We start from the raw sequence: 19,345 nt of genomic DNA, 5'->3' as shown, positions 1-19,345 counted from the left end.
TTCAGGTAGTTGTAGAGAGCAATAAGGTCTCCCCTCAGCCTCCTTTTCTCCAGACTAAACCACCCCAGTTCCCTCAGCCGCTCCCCATAAGACTTGTGCTCCAGGCCCCTCACCAACTTCGTTGCCCTTCTCTGGACACACTCCAGCACCTCAATGTCTGTCTTGGAGTGAGGGGCCCAAAACTGAACACAGGACTCGAGGTGCGGCCTCACCTGTGCCTAGTACAGGGGACGATCACCTCCCTGCTACTGCTGGCCACACTATTTCTTTTACAAGCCAGGATGCCGTTGGCCTTCTTGCCCACCTGGGCACACTGCCGGCTCATATCCAGCCGGCTGTCGACCAGCACCCCCAGGTCCTTCTCCACTGGGAAGCTTTCCAGCCCCTCTTCCCCAGGCCTCTCGCGCTGCGTGGGGTTGTTGTGACCCAAGTGCAGGACCCGACAGCACTGAACCTCGTTGAACCTCATACAATTGGCCTCAGCTCATCGACCCAGCCTGTCCAGATCCCTCTGTAGAACCTTCCTACCCTCGAGCAGATCGACCCTGCCTCCCAACTTGGTGTCGTCTGCAAACTTACTGAGGGTGCCCTTGACTCAGATCTCAGACTTATGACAGACATTTCCACAAGAATCTCAGCCCGATGTTCAGCAGTGGTTAAAAAGGCAAACAAAACAGCATACAGTTCGCAAAAGAGCAGAAAGATGGAACAGCTTTCATGTAAGGGATGGCTAAGTAGACTTGGAAGAGAGAACTGGAGGGTAATCTGTCTCTTCCTGTGCAAGGGCTGGGGCTGTCAAATTAAGCTATCAGAATGGGGTTCAAAACAAAAAAAGAAAAGGAGGGGGTTCTTCAGACAATGGCTATTTGAGCTGTAGAAGTACTTGGCAAAGGATATTGTGGACAATGAAAGTTTAAATGGGTCAATGGGAGACCCATTCTCCCATGACTCCCAACAAGTTCATGCAAGAGAGATCAGCTTTATTTCCTTATCCTTGTTTAAAGATTTCCTAATTCATCATTTTTTATGTTCTGCCTTTCTTTCTTTCATCAGACCATGACATTCCCCTTAAGACATTCTCATAAGCGCCATACAGTTTATTTCCAAACAGAAAACTGACAGATGGGCACAGTAAATAAATACTTCTTTCTGTAATTATCCTAATTTCTAATAGCTCCATCATGTTGCCTGGAATAAATGCTGATAGCTGCTCTAAGCTAGCTGAGACCTTTATTGCAAGGAATGTGTCCTTAACTCTACAAACATTTACTCACAAGTCCACAGAAGACACCATTTGCATAAATAAAAGATAAACATAAAAATATGTGCAGGAACATAATTGTAAAGTGGCCTCTAACAAACTTAACAGCATACCTTATGCATAATTAATGGTGAGTTGCAGTCTATATCATATGTAAAATTGTTGTGTATCAGGCTTTGTGGCTTAAGCGTGTTAGTTTTCTTCCCCAGTTTTGCAGACTGCACTGTATATAGATAGGAGTAATAACAATAAAGTGGATACGTGATTAAATGTGGTTTGGTACAACGTCTTTATAAACTACAACATATAATGGCATTGAGGAAGCGGCCAGAGACACTTTGTACCTAGTTTCAAGCTCCAGGGAGATTTTGAATGTGGAAGCAGCAGACTTCCAACACAACATAGCCAAGATGAGCCCCAGGCAATGCTCAGGTGTTTCATTTCCTACAGCTTCCGTTCCGATGACGCCAGCCACGGAGCAGAGTGCACCACACAGGCCTGTGCCCCCCCCACCCCCCCCGAGGCAACTGGCAGGGCCCGGATGGGTAAGTTCACGGCTGAGGTGTCTCATATCCCAGTGCTGTAGTCTTTGAGTTTTCCTCTCACCTCCCTCAAGATGAAAAGCTCTCCCCGGACCACCTACAGAAGCACTTACTCTGCCCTACCTCCTGCGGGTCTCGGACCCCTCAGGCCCCCAAGGCCCCCCCACAGCCCCCTCAGGCCGCCCTCCCCTCCCCTCCCCTCCCCTCAGGCCCCCGTCCTCCCGCCAGCGGCCCTCGGGGCGTGGCTCCGCCGGCGGGGTGGCAGAGGCGAGGCCCTGCGATTGGCTGGGAGAGCGGCCGGCGGATCACGTGACCGCGCCCCCTCCCACCCTCCGCGCTCCTTATAGCCGCAGGGCGGGCGGGTCGGAGGGGGCTGGCTGGGTGCGCGCGCTGGCGGGAGGCGAACGGCAGCGGCTGGAGGTGAGTGGGGGGCGGTGGCTCGCGCGTTTGGGTCTTGGCGGGCTCCTGCCTCGCTTCCCCATTGGCCGCGCCGGCGAACGGGGAGGGGCGCTGCGGGCGCGCGCTGCCGGGAGCGGGAGGGTGCTACCCCCCACCCCCCCGCCATCTTGGGTGTGCGTGTGTGGTAGATACCACCACACACACCCCCCCCCCCGCCACCACCACTGTTCTAGAAGTCGATAAACTGAAATTGCAATATTCTGTCAGGAGTGAGCGTGATCTTCAGTTGCAGCCGGCTGTTGTTATCTTTTTTTACCTTTTTTTTGCAGTGATCCTATGAATTCCAAGATGAGACAGAAACTGAACGCGGAGAAATCATCAGGATCTTTGCAGGTATAGCCTTTAAAGTCTTAAAACTAGAATATGGGAGCCGATAAGGGACAGAAAATAGAAGATGAAATTTATCAAGGGTATCTCAAGCGCAGAATTTGCTTTGTTGCGAGGCTTGCGCTCAGTTCTCTAGGAAATGGTCCCTCTGTCTGACACAAGTTTCACATCCACTGACGGAATACGAAGGGATCTGTTGCAATGTGCTTCCACCTGGCTTATGTCCTGTTGGCTTGAGTAACCTCCTGGCAGGTAGCGTGGCTTGGGAACAACCTGTCCTGCTTGGGCATATGTGCTTATGACTACTTTTTTTCTTACTGCTCAGCAAGTCTGTTTTACTTTGACACTGAGCTTGCTGTCTTTCCATGTGACACTTTTTTTTGATGTGCTGGCTGCCTGCCTTAGTTTGATTACTGAATTAGTCTGGCTACTAAGGGGTTGTAGAGTAGGTTCTGTAGCCTGCCCTTTATAGGGATGAACTTGCTAAGAGTTAAATCTGTCTTGAGCATGGTTTAACTGAAGTATTCATGTAGGCAGTTCTGTTTCTACAGCCACCCCCGTGAACCATAGTTGCCTTGGAATTTGTGGGAATGTGTAAAGGAGTTAAGTTTTTAGGAGGTGACTGGTAAGAAGTTACTACAGTTTATACCTATTCCAGTCTTGTTACAAGACTTTTGTTAAACCATTTAATGTAGGCTCTAACCGGAATTGTACAAATACCATATAAAATAGAGGCTAGTAGCCCTTTATCATGAGGCATAGTGATTGTGATGAAAATTTCTGGTATTAATGAAAATTGCCAATTGATAAGTCTGACTTATATACATGGTAATCTTGTCCTATAGTGGCTCTAGGGTATAAATTCCTCAGTGTGGCTTTTTGCGCTTTCAGTGGGTTAACTCGAGTATTAGTCAATAATTTCTTGGCAGAGTATACTTAACTCTAGCCTTTAATAGCAGCAAGCAGTGTCTGACACACAGAGTGATTCTTGTTCCCACAGCAGTTAGTGTTTGTCCTTTAGTTCAACAGTAGGATAATTGGTGGCAGAAACTACCGTGGGAAGGCGAACTCTGGTCATGTGAAGTACAGTGTGAATCGGTAACTTTCTCACGCTGGTGTGGCATTGTATTCTGGCTATTCTTCCTTGGTTGTCTGCCACTGTTTGCTATCCCATGGTGGCAGTGTAACCAACCCAATCAGAAAGGTTTAATGCAGTAAATGGGTACTTATGCATGACAGGAAAGGTGATAAACATACTGTTTATACAAAACAATAGCCTGTCTGGATCGAAGCAAGAAAGCTTTAGATCCATTTTAATGGATAATTGAAGCAACGCATCTATTTAAATGAGCACCACTTGAGGGTGTGTTCACAGGTAACAAAACCCAGGTACTGCCTGAAGTGATGTGTGTAATTTTTTTACCATATGACCTTGCAATTGCAGTCACTTTTGTCTCTGTCCACCAAAATCTAATACTGCTGTTGTCAAAAATATAACTTTGAGAGCTTCAGCTAAAGTTTATGTGCGTCACTGCGCTGTAACTGGCCTTCAAATCTAGTCAGAATATTTCTGCTGTAAGACCTGTTCAGGTTCCTTTATGAAGGGTGTAAGAGTTTTCTAAGAGGGACTGAACATAACTTCATGTGACTAAGATCCATCCCTGCTACAAATAACTAGATCCCGTTCTTTACACAAGCCTTAACATAGTCTAAAGTATCATCTTTTGTCTTGAGAAGATGAACCATGGGTTACCTTAATGGAAGCATGACAAATTCCTAAGTTTCAGTTCATATGGAGAAGACTGGCAATCATCTGAAGCCGTATTTGTGTTTTCAGAAGTACCTCACAGACACCACATGCAGTGCTGCCCCAAGACGGACTCTTAAAATGATTCAGCCTTCAGCAACAGGTTGCCTGGTTGGCAGACATAATGAGGTATGAATTAAAAGGTAACCTGTAGATGTGTAATTATTTCTACTCGTAGTGAAATGCTTTTGAGCTTTTAACTGAAAACTAATATATTTGAAAAAACATAGTCTGCTAACAGATGTGTGACATAACTTAAGCTTACTATTGTTTTAGTAATAAACAATACTAAAAACTAGGAATTTCTGAGAACTTCAGGAAAATGTTTGAGATTTTTCTTTTGTTAAACCTACGGGTATCAGGGAAGATGTCTGCAAACTAGAACTATAACGTGAAGAAAGTGGAGCTTATAAAGACTTATTTGCAGTCATGAGTGAGCAGACTTACAAGTATGTATTTTTAAAAAAGCTGAAATGTTGCTCTGAAGTTAAACCTGCTTGTGTTTTATGCAGAAGAAATCTTCAGTCAAAAGGAAACTCTGGAATAACAAGTTCACCTCAAAGGCTTGTAAAGCTGAGGCATCTGTGGACAAGGAGCAAGAAAATGGGAATATGAATGATGTCATTCAAGCTGTAGATCTCATGATAAAAGGTATATGGTAATTCCTGAAGTGTTTTCTTGCACTTAAAGTGCTATGCTGGCATTGGAACATAACTTGAAACATGGTTCCTTTGTCAGTTAGATAAGGGCTTTGTGGTTTTTTTAATGCTTAGCAGGAATTAATGATACTTATCCTCTATAGTAAATACAGTATAGATATCTGATGTTTAAGAATGAGTTTATCCTAACCAGTAGCTGAGAACCACTGTGTGCAAGCAGTGTTAAGAAGTCCTGGAGTTTGTTACTTTGCCTTGGCTATGAGCTTTTGAGTGACTAATAATTAAGTTGAAATGAAGCCCTGTTTTGGCATAGTGTGCTGTGTGTGCAGTTTCTCAGAACCATTAAGCCCAATATGGACAGTGACTTGGGAGTAAGACTTCTGTCTTCCACAAAGTACACATTAAGACTGACATTTGCAGATGTGACCATCTTGCAAAGCCTGCTGCCATGCTTGAGGCAGCTTCTTCACTCTACCCGTATAGCCATTAATACAGTGTAGGAACTCTGTTTTCTATAAGCTTATGTCTCTAGTTGTAAGTTTAGAACTAATCTCTGGGAAAACTCTATATAGGGTGAGTTCTTATCACAGTTTATAGAACACTTGTATACACGTTGGATATCTTAAGGTGATCTTAAGAATCCAGTCTTGGCACAGACTTACTGTAGCTTCTTACTTCAGGAAGTCCTTCATCTCAGTATTGGAAAGAAGTGGCTGAAGAAAGGAGGAAGGCTCTGTATGAAGTGCTTCAAGAAAATGAAAAGGTAGCTAGTGAAAGATAACTAACTTCTTTACTGCTGGCTATTGTCTTCCTGTTTTAACATTTTGTTATTTGAACTCAGTTGCACAAAGAAATCGAACAGAAAGATGGTGAAATTGCCCGCCTAAAAGAGGAAAATGAAGAGCTAATGTCACTTGCTGAACATGTGCATTATATGACCAGCATGATTGAGGTACGTAAAGGAATTTTCAGTTAATGTTGTAGAATGAAAAAGTGAGAAACCAGCAAAGGTATTTTTAATGAATCATGACTTCTGTTTTGTGTGCTTACACAAGTCTTAAAATTAAATTACTGTCTGACTTGTTTCCTGTGGGATTGCTCTAATCCAGGGGCATAAAGCCCCTTCCAGGGGATGAGTTTTTTCCACCTTGGAACCCACAGGAATAATGAGGAAGTACTAAGAGTGATGTTTTCTGAGGGGGAGATTCAACCTGTTGTCTTGACAGAACAGGCTTTGCATCTTAGATATTGTGACAAGGGAAGGAAGTGTTCATTTTCACTTTTCTGAGATGATGTGAAGTGTTTGTACTGGCTGTGTCCTTTGAGGAACTAAACTTGAAACAGGGACAGGAAGTAGAACAGTGAGAGGGAGAAAGGAGCACCTATGCTCTTTAAAGTCAAGGTTTCACTGAGGAATTGCCAGTTTCAAGGCCCAAAAGGGGCTAATGCACAAAGTCTGTAGGGTTCAAACTTGTAAATTTCAAAACAGCTTCCTCTGATAATCCCTTGGGCACAGGTAGTTGTGTCAGTGATTCCATGACTCTTCTACTGGGAATGGATTGTCTGTAACAGTTTCTGAAGCTGTGATAAGTATATAGCCATGGAACCTTGATAATAAAATTATCAGCTAGCTTGTTTTGTAGGGATTGAGCTCTCAACTGGAATATGAAGCTGTGTGCCTGATGAATATTTTGATTCTCTGATTAGACTGGGGAGGTGGAAACAAAATGGAAGATTATTGCAGACAACTTGGTTAATCAAGAAGTAAACTTGATCAAGTTAATTTTCAGTTAGTGCAATTATTTAGAACAGTCTTGAGAGAATCCACTAATTTGCTACACTTGAATTTTTTTTGTGTGCTCTTGTTAGTGATAAGCCCACAGGCAGAAAATAAATGACTTAAGGACTTAAAGAACTAGTGTAGTTGGAAACCTCTCTGCAGTTCCTCAACAGTTGAGTTCACTTATTAGTTGTAAGCTGCTTACTTCTGAGGCTTTAATGAGCCTTAAGTGATATATCAAACAACCAGAAGTCTCAAAAGTAGCCTTTTACAGTCCTGTTTTTCTTCCTTAGATCAGGTTAGGTGAGGAAGTTTTAGTTTGATCGTCAAGTGCTAGAAACTGCTGGGTCTTCTTGACTTAATGTAGCTTCATTATATCTGACTAAATATTATGAACCTAACCTGTTATATAGTGACTTTTCTAAAATTAAACCTATATAGTACTACAGTAATATTTAACTTGGGAGCTGTTTCCCATATTTTAGGTTGCCTAAGATAAAACCTGTCCTACTGAAGAACCTAAGGAAGCCTTAGCAGTCAACAAAGCAGATGTGGTCTGTGAGTTAGAGGTAGCAATTTGAGTTGAACTCAAGTGTCTAAGATTTTGGTGACTGAGGAGTGTTTTAATTATATCCACAACCTCCAAATGAAGATAACTAGTTTGCTTAATTCAATATGCACAATCTTATTTCACTGGCTAATTAAGTAGAAAAAGTATTAAGTTCATTGTCTTCTGTTTCTTTCTAGAGGCTAACTGGGCAAGCACCTGATGATCTTGAGACACTGAAGAGTCTGGCTCTAGAGGAATCCAAACAAGAAAATGAAGAGCTTAACTGTGGAGATGATGCAGACAGCATTCCTGAAGAAGGGCCATCACAAGTATCATGCGGCTTAAGGGAGAGTATATTGGATCTTGCTTCAAAGGAAGCAAGTGACTTGCAACTGGAATGACAACCTTTTAAATAGGCTTATGTATGTGGCTTTTAATTGCAGACTTCCTCTTGAAAGGATATACTAAAACTTCTCAGGTATAGAAACTTTTGTGGAAGCATTACAGATGTTGGTTTTTAACTGGAATTATGTAGCAGTGGGAGTATCTGGATACTGCATAGAAAACTTACTACAGGCTGCTCTTAGTTGCTTGTATAAAATGCAAATACTGTGTATTTCAAACTGTTGTGTAAATATCTTATCAGTTGGTCTGACATGATATATGCAAATTGATAAATAAATCTTTGCCTTACCAAAATAGCCTCTTGTTTTGAGTGGGGAATGGCTAGTTCTAGGTTTAAGTCAATTGTGACTACTGTAGATGGAAGCTTTCAAATTTTGTAGGGAGTGCCTGGGCAGTTTTTAACTCCTTAGGTTTCCAGAATTCTGGAGAACGGAGTGGGTTTGGTGGATAGGGGAGGCAAAACTTGTGTGCTGTTGGTGACGTTCAGAATGTCAAGAATGGGTAATGAAAGTCAGGGTTGTGGTTTTGGGTTGTTTTTTTTTTAATAATTGCCTCTGTCTTTTAAAAGAGCTTTTTCCAAGATGTATACATGAGAGCTTATGTAAGTAGAAAGTATTAGTCTATTTTAGAAATACATTTATTGGCCTATAAAGAAAAGGCGGGGTGTTCTTGCTCCTGATTGCAGCTGTACTGAAAATTAGATTGAGATAAAGCAACCTACACTGCAGAGCTACTCTGGAAAGGAAACTCAAGAACTCAAGGTCTGTTTTCAAAGTACTGCTCTGGTATTTACCAAGAGATAAGGAACCTTTTTACCAAGACAGTGATGTTCTGAAGGGTTTACAGAAATAAAAAGAACTTTTTAAAAAAAAAAAACTTTGAGCACCTTATCTGGCATCCATATGGTGGGGGGGGGAAATGCTTGCTGTTGAAAGTGACTGAGGTAGAAGGGGAGCATAAGTCGAATACAGGTTTTCCAGACCTGAGTGAGCTCAGCAGTTCTGTAACAAAGTCTTCCAAGTATAGGCTTTAAAAGATGGTGGCCATTGCAGTATCTTGTGAAGAGCTTAAAGCTGAGCAGCTTTCATGAGGGGGAGATAATTGGAGGGATTCTGGTTTATGGATCCATCAGGCTTTGCCAAAACAGGTGCTTCAGGCTGTGTGTGACTACATCTGTGGAGCCATCAGATTGGCACCTTTAGATTCCTTCCACCTTATTGTCTCCCTGTGGGTGTCACTTAATAGATGTTTCACAACTGAAATCAGTTGTGAATGTCCCAACTGTTGTAGGAAGTAATGGTCCTTCTGGCTTCCATTTCACTTTGAATCTGGTAACCAGAAGGTGAGGCATCACATTTTCCTGGGAACTTTGTAAACAAAAGATTATACCTTCTAATTTGTGCTCTAGAGGGTGCTTAGACATAATCCTTTCCATCACAATGCAGAAATGGTGACAAAGGTGTGTCCTTTAATTTGTACTGATGCTGTGTTTGAGAAAAAACAAACAACTGGATGCTGGATAACTGCTCTGTAGAGTAACCTTTGTTTTCTGATCAAAAGAAATAGATAATACTGTCAAGTGACTTAAACCTCCTATCTCAGATTCTGAGCAATTTTCACATCAAAGTAGTTCTTCAACAATAGGAAATAAGGAAACACATAAAATTTAACTTGTTATAATAGTCTTTATGCAGTGCAGTTTAGTTTATTCATATTAACAGTCATTATTGAGGTGGCTTTATTTTTAAACATCAGGAGTATTTTGCATTTGCAGAGACTGTAGAAGGGAAGAAAGCACTGTTGCATAGTTAGCTGGCCAGGCAGACCAATCCAACTGAGACAGCAAGTGCAACTTCTTTTCCACCATTTTACCTCCTACTCTGTGAACTGCTATAATACAGGTGCTGCTGTTAGAACAAAGAACTGCCAGAAAGCAACACATCTAGAATCTGCATACATTATTTGCATCTGGCTCTTCCTTATTTTCATCAAGATGGTAAAGAAGAATGGTTATTTGATTTAAATCTTGTGCTTTTTCTTGATTGATTTTATTTAAATAACAGACAAGACAATCCCTTGAGTAGCTGGATCCTTACTTCTGTTGAAATGGGTTGTGTACAAAATAAATCATGCAAGTTCTTCACATAGGCTGATGGATGTATTGCAGCATTTGGCCCACCTGTAATAGAAGAACTTTTTATATCAAAAAGACATGCTACTTAGTAATATGTACACTTGCACGTAAAGTCTTCAAACCAAGGCTACTATGGTTTTATTAACTTTTAATTCATTAGCATAGAGGATAGTTTGCTGTATAAACTCTTGGAAAAAAACATGCTGCAGGAGAAGACCAGGCATGAGAGCTGATTTGTGGCATAGTAATAAAACCCATATACATGCTCTCTCTGTCATGGATGTATTGGACCTTGATCAAGCAATCTCCCTATGCCTACTATATCAGAAATATTAATGTATGAAAGTAATGTCAGAAGTTTTATGATGCTGGATTAATTGCTGCTTAAAAGTAATCTAAAAGGATCAAGTTTCATTCATTGTTCTGAAAATTCCTGAGTGTTTTTTAAAACATGCATGCAGTAGAACTATATAGTAAATCTATGAACTTTGTATGCACGTGTGAAAGGTTTGTCAAATGTGCAGAAATTATACAGAGATTTGTGTAATTAGTTCTCTTACAATCATCTGACCTTTTATTTTTGTTTACGTATATAGGGAAACGCTCATTTACCACTGGCACATAGCTATGTAACAGCTGAAAATCAACATCACCAAAGGCAAATTTCATATCCAGCTAAATTACAGAGAACATTCTGTCTAGCAGAATAAAACTACCAGTTCTGGGACCTAACTGCATAATGTGATTCTTTCCAAGAAGTCATAAATGCTTTTGTGCACCAACTTGACCAGCATGCCGACTCCTTTTCGTTGCAGAGGCTATGGCCATAATCTCGTCTTTCAGTGAAGTATTGTAAGGCTGCTCAGGAGTGGGATGCATCTACTGTGTCCTAGCAGTTCTCCCATAAAATGCGCGTGTCCTAACAGGACAGAATTTCAGATATGTAAGACTGAAGTGTGGGGAGACAGGCCATTTGCAGGTGTCAGATGTTTCAAGAAGGAACAGCTGTGGCAGGGACTAGCAAAGGCAGGCAAACTGGGGGGCGGCTGGATGGTTTGTGTGAGGAAGAGCTTCTAATTGGTTTAGCAAAAATAACAATTTTGGTGTAAACACCCATTGTATTTAAGACAATGTGTGGAGAAGTGAATTAGACCATAATAACTACTTGGCAAGGCAACTGAAACTCACTTGGTGTTTGGCATTGCATCGCTTACGTGAGGGCCTACAGCATTGTCGTGTGTTGCAGCTGATGTTGCAGCCTGTGCATAAGTAATGAAGTTGGCCATTGATTTTTGCAAGGAAGCATGATGCATATCTGTTTACTTTTCCTTAAGGGCCGTGTGAGGTTGTTTTCAGGACTGCATTTGAGATTTTGGGCAGAAGGTTTGCAAATCTGCCAAGACAGCGTGTTTCCAGTGCTCTGTTGTTCTTGAGACTGAATTGCAATGTTTATTGTGTATTGTTAATGTCTCTTTCCATTCTTGTAACTACACAAAGTAGTTCAGCAAATGATAGTGGTGTTCTGAGAAACTTGAATTTGCTGCTGCTTTGTCGATCTGCCAAAAACCGCCTGTAATGAAACGTGGACGGCCGTGTTCAAGGTGAAACCCTTGGGTATGACCATACCTCTGCCATACCCCTGGGGGCACCACAGCCATTTGAAGGGAGGTGCCGTGGATCCTGTCATCAGGATAATTCCATTGCAAATCAGCAAAGCAGGGTTCCATACTTGAGATACACAGTCTGGCAGTCGTATTGACTCCTAATTTTGAATGCTTAAAGTCAGCAATAATCTGTATATATCAGACTGCAGCATAGGGTAAAGCTATAGTAGATACCTTCTCTGAAGGTATACTGGGTAGAGGAGGAGTCTTACCGGTAGCAGTGTGAAGGCACTACAGGTTTATAGCTACTGAGCAGAACGCAGAGAGACAATAGCATGGCAGTGGTAGTGAAAACTACCATAGCTCATGAAAAGCCTAAGGTAAGAATAAGCCACCAACAAAACCACCAGGCAAACTCCTTTCCCGAGTACGCTTTTCCTGGCAAGCTCCCTATTTCTTCAGTCTGCACTGCTGCCGAGTTATTTTGGTACAGGAACTTTTTCCTAACATACTTTGCTGCTGCGGCCCACACCTTGAAATTTGCTTGAGTCAACGACCTGCTGCAGCCCTAAGAAAGAAGTTTTGTAATTACTGCCTGCTGGTTCCTTCTTTGCTAGTCGGTAAGCATCTGTCTTGCTACATTCACCTCTGTGCGTCTGTTTTTTCCTACTACACAAAGGAGAGCTCTTGCATTAACGTGGTAGGAAAGGGCAGCATTGTCAGCTCTGCGAGCATAAAAATGCATAAGTTACGAGACAAATACATAGTTTGTTCCTTTTAATTTGCCTTCTCGTTATGGAAGCTTTGTTACCCTGAGGGCAGAAACTCATGGGACTTTGCTTGGTTTTGTTCTTAAATTGAGTGTGGGGGTTTTTTTTCATATGTTGTCATGAATCATGTTAGAATGTGATTGTTTGTTTTACTTAGTTTTCTAAAACAGTATAAATGCTTAAAGTGAAATTTAGCCTCTATACGTCTATATGCCTGGTTCCTGCTTGTCAGTCTCAAATACCACAAAAGGTACTAAATTTGGTCTAACTGTTCCCACTAAAATTCCTGTGAATTTCCTCATTGACTTTGTTGAGAGCAGGATTTGCTCCTATCCGGTTCGTATGAGCTGAATACATGGTTTTTAATGGTCATAATGGTGTGGCAGATCAGCTTTAGGTTAATAAACTTCTCAAAGGGTGGATTTAAAACTACAATAAGATGAAAGTAAGTAGATATAAGCTCCATTTGGCATGGTACCTGTACATGTGAGCAGCCCTGTGCTCTCTGCACCTTTGGCTCTCTGCTCCATAGGCAGTTCTGTGCTCCCCAGGTCTGTGCCCTAAGCCTGAATATTTGCAAGAGGAAAAGGAGCATCTTCTGTCTGAGACGAGTCTGTCTTCACAAAAGGGAAGACGAAATCAGCCAGAGTTTGGTAACAGTCCTGGAGCCTCTTCAGCATATTTTCTGCTAGTCCTTGTATCTTGAATGATACGCAAAGCTGGTTTGCTCTGGACTTAAACTGGGAGTAGCTAGAAATGTAAGGCACTAGTGCTTGGTTGAAAGTAAACTTATTTCACTCATTCCTAAGCAATAGCTCAGAAAGAGGCACCTGCAACCCGATGACATCATAGCTTTTGCTTTAACAAAGTCGTGTTGCACACAGTGATACGCAAACTACAAGCAAGCTTTTGACAGTATGTATTACACGTAGGAGCTTTTGACAGATATGGGAACAATAAGAATATTCTCATCTGCTTTTTAAATAGCGTATGCCTCTTGCTGATTGATGCTCTGGGACGGGAGCAAGGGCCTGCACACGCACATTGAAGCAACGAGAGAAGGAACACTGAGAGTGCACAGTCCTCCCCTTGCTTCCAAAATAGCATTTTAGTTTAAAACTGGCTTTTTAAAAATGTGCTTTGGTTCACTTCACAGAGGTGCAACTAAGAGTAGTCGTTTTCACTATAGTTTCATCCTTTCTTTACTTTTCCTACTTTTGTGGTTTGTGTGTTTATTTCAATTACTAAAATAATTTGCCACTTATCCCCCCTTGGCCAGCGGAAAGATGAAAATGCAGGAGTTGTGCATATTAAAACACAAGTTAGTATTGCACCATTTCTCCCCCTGCACTAGAAGTTGCAGTTTTCTGTCCACCCTCAGGCAGTAGTCCTTGCTACGTATATTGTTTACTTGCTCTAATTTAGATATTTTTGTAAAATGTTCTTCTAAGTCTTAACAAAGTTTATGTGATATGAAATTATTTCTATGCTGTCAGAAATCTAGCAGATGACTTCATTAATTTAGCTAAACTGTTTTGAGACTGTCATAAAGTCTTGTGCTGGTGACCAGGCTTGAAAAGACAAATATTCCCTAGAAGCCTTTTCCCTTAATATGATTAAACAACTCCCTAACATTTTGCCCAAAATCCAGCTGCAAGTAGGTGGCTTTTACTGAGCCACCTACGGTACTGGGAGCTGACTCGCATAATGTTTGAAGGTTGTATGAGCCTCACAGTGGAGAGGCTGCTGATAGAAAGAGTGACTATACATATGGACTGATGTGCTTAGTAATTAAAAAATAATCTTTATTATAACTTAAATGTGATAGGAAATATGGTGAGTACAAATGCCACAAAACTAAAAGCAAAAAAAAAAAATTTAAAAAAAAAAAGCAGAAGTCAGTACAAAAGGACACCTTGGAAGAATTCAGCTGATGGGATAGGTGTGGTATAAAAACCATAACATGGTTATTTCACCTTCTGCAAAAAGAGTCTATATCCCTCAGTAAACAAGCATTTTGAACTGTACAAAATGTACTTTTAATTAAAGGAAGAATATATATATTTATAAATATACAGATATGTACATTTTTGTAACATTCACAGTAAAAAACCCAAAACAAAATGACCCCTGCCTGCCAATGTTTGGCGCACAAGGCTTCCTTTTGATGTGAATTGTTTGCAATCTTTTCTATGTAGTCTATGCAAATTTGGATACTTTAATTGACATCTAAATAGCATTTCATGCATAATGAACACAGTACAGGAACACTCTTCTGTTAAATTCTATTCACCTCCTCTGTTAACTTAAGGCTCATAATCAACAGTTTGAAGCACTTGCTGTCTTTCATCCTTGCAGTGAGGGGGGGAAGGAAATGCATTCACTTCACCCTCTGTTTATTACTGCCTCCGAGGTCCACTTCAGTTTGTTCTAGTTCTTTATATTGAAATCATTCTATAGAAGCTATGATCCACTAATTAGAGTGTATGAAATCTAATTCTGCCTGCAACTTAGGGGACCAAATGGCTTTGGGGACTCGTGCAATTAGCTGTATTCACTCCTTCTTCTCGGAATAAATAAATGCACTTTACCTTTTCATTTAGTTTTCAGAAGCCTACGTGATTGTTTGATCCCCCTCACAAATCTCTGGATTAATGATGGCTTGTTGCTGGAGGGCAAGAGAAAGGAAATAAAAGACCAGCGGAGGCATTTAGAATGAGTCACCAAAGTGACACCTCCCAGGGTTTACATCATGCTGTTTCTGGAGGCAAAACTTGAAGAAACTTGCTCTGTATTTTATTACTGAGACAAAATTGAGAAAGCCGAGTGGTGTTCTCTGCCGCTGGAGCGTTGCTGGGGACACTGCATGGCAGCAGACGCTTAGCCTGGGGCTGAAGAGAAAGCTTCTTTGCAGTCCTGCTCAGGTGGCCTCCTGCTTGTCCTTGTTAGATACACTATCGCACATCTCAAGCTTTCACGACAACTTCAAGGAAGTAAATGTAATCCGCAGTAAAATATATGAAGATGCCAAATTCTAAAAACTCACAGAAGTTTGCTGAGGCTGAATAACTGCAATTACATTATTTGTTACGAATCAGTCAAGAAAGTATTGTTCCTCAACATCCAACTGCTCCATCATAAGCTGCAAAGAAGAGCCAATAGGAACCCTGAAGCTGGATTTTAGATTTTGCTTTTCCTTAAGAAGTCTGTAAATTGCTACATTTTGGGACAATCTCATAGAATTCTTCCAAGTCTTCCTTCTGCTCCCCACACTGAAGCGCAGCTCCATCCTACTTTAATGCCTGTTAAATGTAGGCAGGTTCTTTTCCACCTAAAAAGCTGTGGCAGCTTCAGTTCCACGGCGGCTTCCAGCTTTAACAAATTCCCGGGGAAATTTGTCCAGCTGTTCGTATGCCAGTCTCCCATCTTCCCCTGAATGCAAAATGTTAAAGCATAATAATGTATTATATCATTGCCCTACAACATTTAAAATACTGGATTCTCTGCTGTTAGAAAGTACTGATCTGCCAGTATCTTCTTCCCTTTCTTAAAATTTATCTTAAAATTTATCTTGTTGAAGGCAACTTCAGAAATTACCTGGAAAAATGTAAGCATGCTCTGAATATTCAAATTTTTTTTTTATTGTCTCATGTAATTTGCTGGTTCTACCTAGAGCAAAACAGAAGCAGACGTGGCTTGTATGATTAGATGACAGTATCTGTACACTTGCCTTACTAAATGACCTATGGTGCTTGTCAAGGTCTCAGCTGCAGCTGGGATATACTTGAGACAGATGATGTTTATCCACTTCTACTTTGGACAATATAAAGTTTACTCACTTCTCACTCCTGGTGCTTTAAAGAAGTGAGTCTAGCCACATCTTTCCTTATATAACGCTGAAAAAGAGAAAGCAGTGTATTTGCTAAATTTAACTATTTGTGTGTCTCAAACCTTTTCCTCTTAGGTACCGTCATCTATATGTACCTGCAGACAGCATTGAGCCTAGTGTGTTGAATTGACCATTAGGAACCAAATTGGTCGCTGTATGTCATCGAGAAGAACACCAGTACAATCTCCCAGAGTTTTTAAAAGTGTCCCCGGGCTAGTTGTTTTATAACCTGAGCAATAACACGTCCAGCAGCAGAGTGAATTCCTGCTGAACTGGTGAATGAAGAAGTGTATGTTTGAGGAGTTTGCATAATTAAAATCACAGATGGACACACGCCCATGGAGCAGAAATTCATGCCTAGCCTAAAGGCCAGAAAAATGCAATTTTTATATGCCACTGAAGTACTGGTGCCCTGAAACTGTGCAGCCACACTTGCAGTCACACCCTGCTACAGAGCTAGATTACAGGTTAATGAACAGGGTATCTGTTGTCTCAAGGACAAATGAGGGTCAATGCAAGGTGCCTGAGGTACTGTGTGAAGGAGGATTTGCAGGCTAGGATCTGTCCAAATAAGCATATAGAGATAATTCAAATTAAACAAACACTTGGCAGTGCTAATGGCACTTGAGAGTGTGATAATGGCACTCCAGGAGCGATAGGAGGGGATCCCCAAGAGAAGGGTGTATGAGACGCAGTGTGCTGGTCCTGACACCTTAAATGCTTGCTTGGTTTTCAAATTCGTTATGAATTATTTCAGTTTGTCAACTTCTCTTTTGCTATTTTTCCTTTTCTACTTCCCCCTCCAGACTCACACAATTCAATTTATCTTTGGCTCATTTTCATGATTTTCAAACCAAATGATTTTTAAGAATATATATTTTCTAACCTGTTTGAGTCTCTAGGTAAAGTTTTGTGTCAATTTAGAGTCTCACCTTTGTATAACTCGGGTGTCTTACATGCTGCTCTGTTAGAAAATGAACTACTGCTCTAAAACAGGCAACTCACCAAGGGAGAGCAGGGTTTCGGACGCCACTTTTCTGATCTCTTCGTTGTCAGACTGGCAGAGTGTGACCAGCATTTTAATACTCTCAGTAGCCTGGGAAGCGTGAAAAGAACCGCATTAGCACTGCGTACTACACTGTGGTTTTATTTCACAACCTTGCGTGGAAATAGTCACTATCCTCTATGTTGCCCTTCCTACTCCAAGGGAAGGGCCTTGGTGGAGACATGAGGAACGGGGTTTCCCTGAGAGGGAGCATCTAGGAGAAGGCATATTTTCTGCTGTCGGTGTGGACTCTTTCTAAATTTCCTACCCTATGCCCTACATGCATAAATCTGGCTGACCAGCTATGTGTGCCCCTTCTGACTGTAGCCTGGGTGGTGGGCCATGGGACAAGGCCGTAAAAGTGCCAAGGCACAGGTACGGCAGGGAGACGAACGGGAGACAGGCGTCAAGGGAATGAGTTTCCCACGGAGCACGTCAAACCTGGTCGGTCTGAGAAGGCTGTTCTCGCCAGCCTAACTGTCTCTACAGGGGCACGTTGGCTGGCCAGCCCAGTCACTTCACCGCAGGCTCCTCACCGACACCTGCAGTCACCAACATTTCCACATTTTTGCCTTGCCTCTGCTATTTTGGGAAGAAAGCAAGGAATCATCCTGTTCTCTGCTACAAAAATGTCAAGCCTTTGGGGAGAGCAGCTGTCATAGTGCCTCTGGCAGGCTATTTAATACGACAAGAAGGGAGGCGAGAGAAAGGAAGGGCATGTACAGCCCCGGTGCGACATATGGAAGAGGTGCTGAGCCACAGAGTCAGTATTTGTACGAACCCTGTTCACCTGAGGGGCACAGGTCGGGTCTACGATGCTCTGCATGAGGGCTTAGCTACCAGAGCCATTAAATCTCACCACCCCATCTTCAACGTGGACACCTGTGCTTGACTCGGGGCAAGTCTGTGCTGAGTGCATACTGGTGACTGCAGCTCGAATGCTTATGAGTGGTGGGGCCACAGCCACACAGAGCTTGCTGCGACCTGTGAAACCTCTTATGAGATTCACAGTGGGACCTTGTGCAGCCAACATGGTTTGATGTGGATGAGACTGCCATTGGATTAGCTCATCCACAGTCAGCTATCCATTGTAGCATTTGCATCTCTGAAATAGTATCTTCCAGAAAGGCTTTAGCTTTTTATTTGAAGATCCCAAAGATCCCTACTTCCCCTCAGTAGGTTTTTTTTCCCCACCTATTGCCATTCTCACTATTCAAGATGCATCGGAGCCACACTGCTCAAGTTAAATGTGTCTGGCTCCAGTTCCACCACTGTCTGGCTTTTCCTGAGAGATCAAAAACCCCACTGTGCCCTGCATGCAGCAGAGGTGTAATGCCCCTCTCCGTTGCCTCTCAGGGATGCCTGCTAGCATCTCGTTTAAGGAAAAACAGTTTTTTCATATGTAAACTATTGGATTATGTACTGGATGGTATTGGTTCTGGCTGGGATGAAGTTACATTTTAGAGCTGTCTTCTCCAGGGGACAGTTTTGAGAGAGAAATAGTCAGCCAGTGGTGGTTCTGTCTCACAGAACATGTTTTTTTGCCCCAGTGTTCTGCATCAGTTGGGCTTGGGTGGCTGCTGTTTCGCATGGCTCTATACAGCCAAAACAAAAGTGCATTTTTCCTTCCCGTCATGAGAGGGAGTGCAGAAATGGTACCAGATGCTACCTGAAGCTGTAGTGCCCAGATGTACCAGTTATTTGTCATAAAATGAGCTGTGGCCTGTCTCTCCCTTTCTCTTCTACTGCTGCAACCTACATGCATTACAGCCAATTTTATCCTGAAAAAGGATGTCTTTTTGCCCTCTCAGTCAGTACTCTTGGATGATTTTTTTTTCCCTCTGTGATGTGGAAGTAAGCCCCCTAAAGTCAATATGAGAGGGAGGAAAAGATGACGTGCCAAAGATAAACTTTGTCATCGTCACAGAGCCCAGCTGTTTTTGCTGTTTTTGAAGCTTCTAAACCATTCCCAAACAGCACGGTATCTGTAAAAGGATGCACTGCAGCAAGGCAAAACAAAACCACTACTGCTGCTGCTACTGCAGTTTCTATTTTGTTGTTTGTACCTATCAATCAGATGTCCTTTCTTTAGAGCAAAGCCAAGTACCACAGT

At 42.0% G+C, this 19,345-nt stretch overlaps 2 protein-coding genes across 3 annotated transcripts in view; one reads left to right on the top strand and one right to left on the bottom strand.

The window, feature by feature from the left end:
* Positions 1 to 2,139: 2,139 nt before the first annotated feature.
* GMNN (geminin DNA replication inhibitor) lies at positions 2,140 to 8,099 on the top strand. 2 transcript variants are annotated; one of them, XM_075022852.1, is made up of 7 exons: positions 2,140 to 2,223; positions 2,532 to 2,595; positions 4,427 to 4,525; positions 4,912 to 5,047; positions 5,736 to 5,818; positions 5,897 to 6,007; positions 7,583 to 8,099. In XM_075022852.1, exons 2-7 carry the CDS (start codon positions 2,539 to 2,541, stop codon positions 7,784 to 7,786), a joined length of 690 nt encoding a protein of 229 aa, XP_074878953.1. In that variant the 5' UTR covers positions 2,140 to 2,223; positions 2,532 to 2,538; the 3' UTR covers positions 7,787 to 8,099. The 2 variants fall into 2 exon arrangements, with proteins under 2 accessions (XP_074878953.1, XP_074878952.1); XM_075022851.1 differs by having other exon boundaries at positions 4,909 to 5,047; positions 7,583 to 8,098.
* Positions 8,100 to 13,987: 5,888 nt separating this feature from the next.
* The window catches only part of RIPOR2 (RHO family interacting cell polarization regulator 2), a 69,348-nt gene continuing 63,990 nt past the window's right edge, over positions 13,988 to 19,345 (bottom strand). The window contains exons 21-22 of the mRNA XM_075022849.1: positions 17,193 to 17,283; positions 13,988 to 15,730 (exon numbers count right to left, since the gene is read on the bottom strand). Coding sequence (XP_074878950.1) covers positions 15,630 to 15,730; positions 17,193 to 17,283 — 192 coding nt within the window. The 3' untranslated portion in view covers positions 13,988 to 15,629. The remainder of the gene's footprint in view (positions 15,731 to 17,192; positions 17,284 to 19,345) is intronic.

The sequence above is a fragment of the Buteo buteo genome, chromosome 3, assembly GCF_964188355.1.
Source record: "Buteo buteo chromosome 3, bButBut1.hap1.1, whole genome shotgun sequence".
NCBI lineage: Eukaryota > Metazoa > Chordata > Aves > Accipitriformes > Accipitridae > Buteo > Buteo buteo.
Note: the sequence above shows the minus strand (reverse complement) of the source record. Positions and strands in the feature narration are given on the sequence as shown.

What these genes read in the sequence shown, in the direction of transcription:
- GMNN (XM_075022851.1), top strand. Translation starts at nt 2,539, where the DNA reads ATGAATTCCAAGATGAGACAGAAACTGAACGCGGAGAAATCATCAGGA. An exon ending in AATCATCAGGATCTTTGCAG is followed by an intron (nt 2,596 to 4,426) that starts GTATAGCCTTTA and finishes TTGTGTTTTCAG; the next exon opens with AAGTACCTCACAGACACCAC. An exon ending in TGGTTGGCAGACATAATGAG is followed by an intron (nt 4,526 to 4,908) that starts GTATGAATTAAA and finishes TGTTTTATGCAG; the next exon opens with AAGAAATCTTCAGTCAAAAG.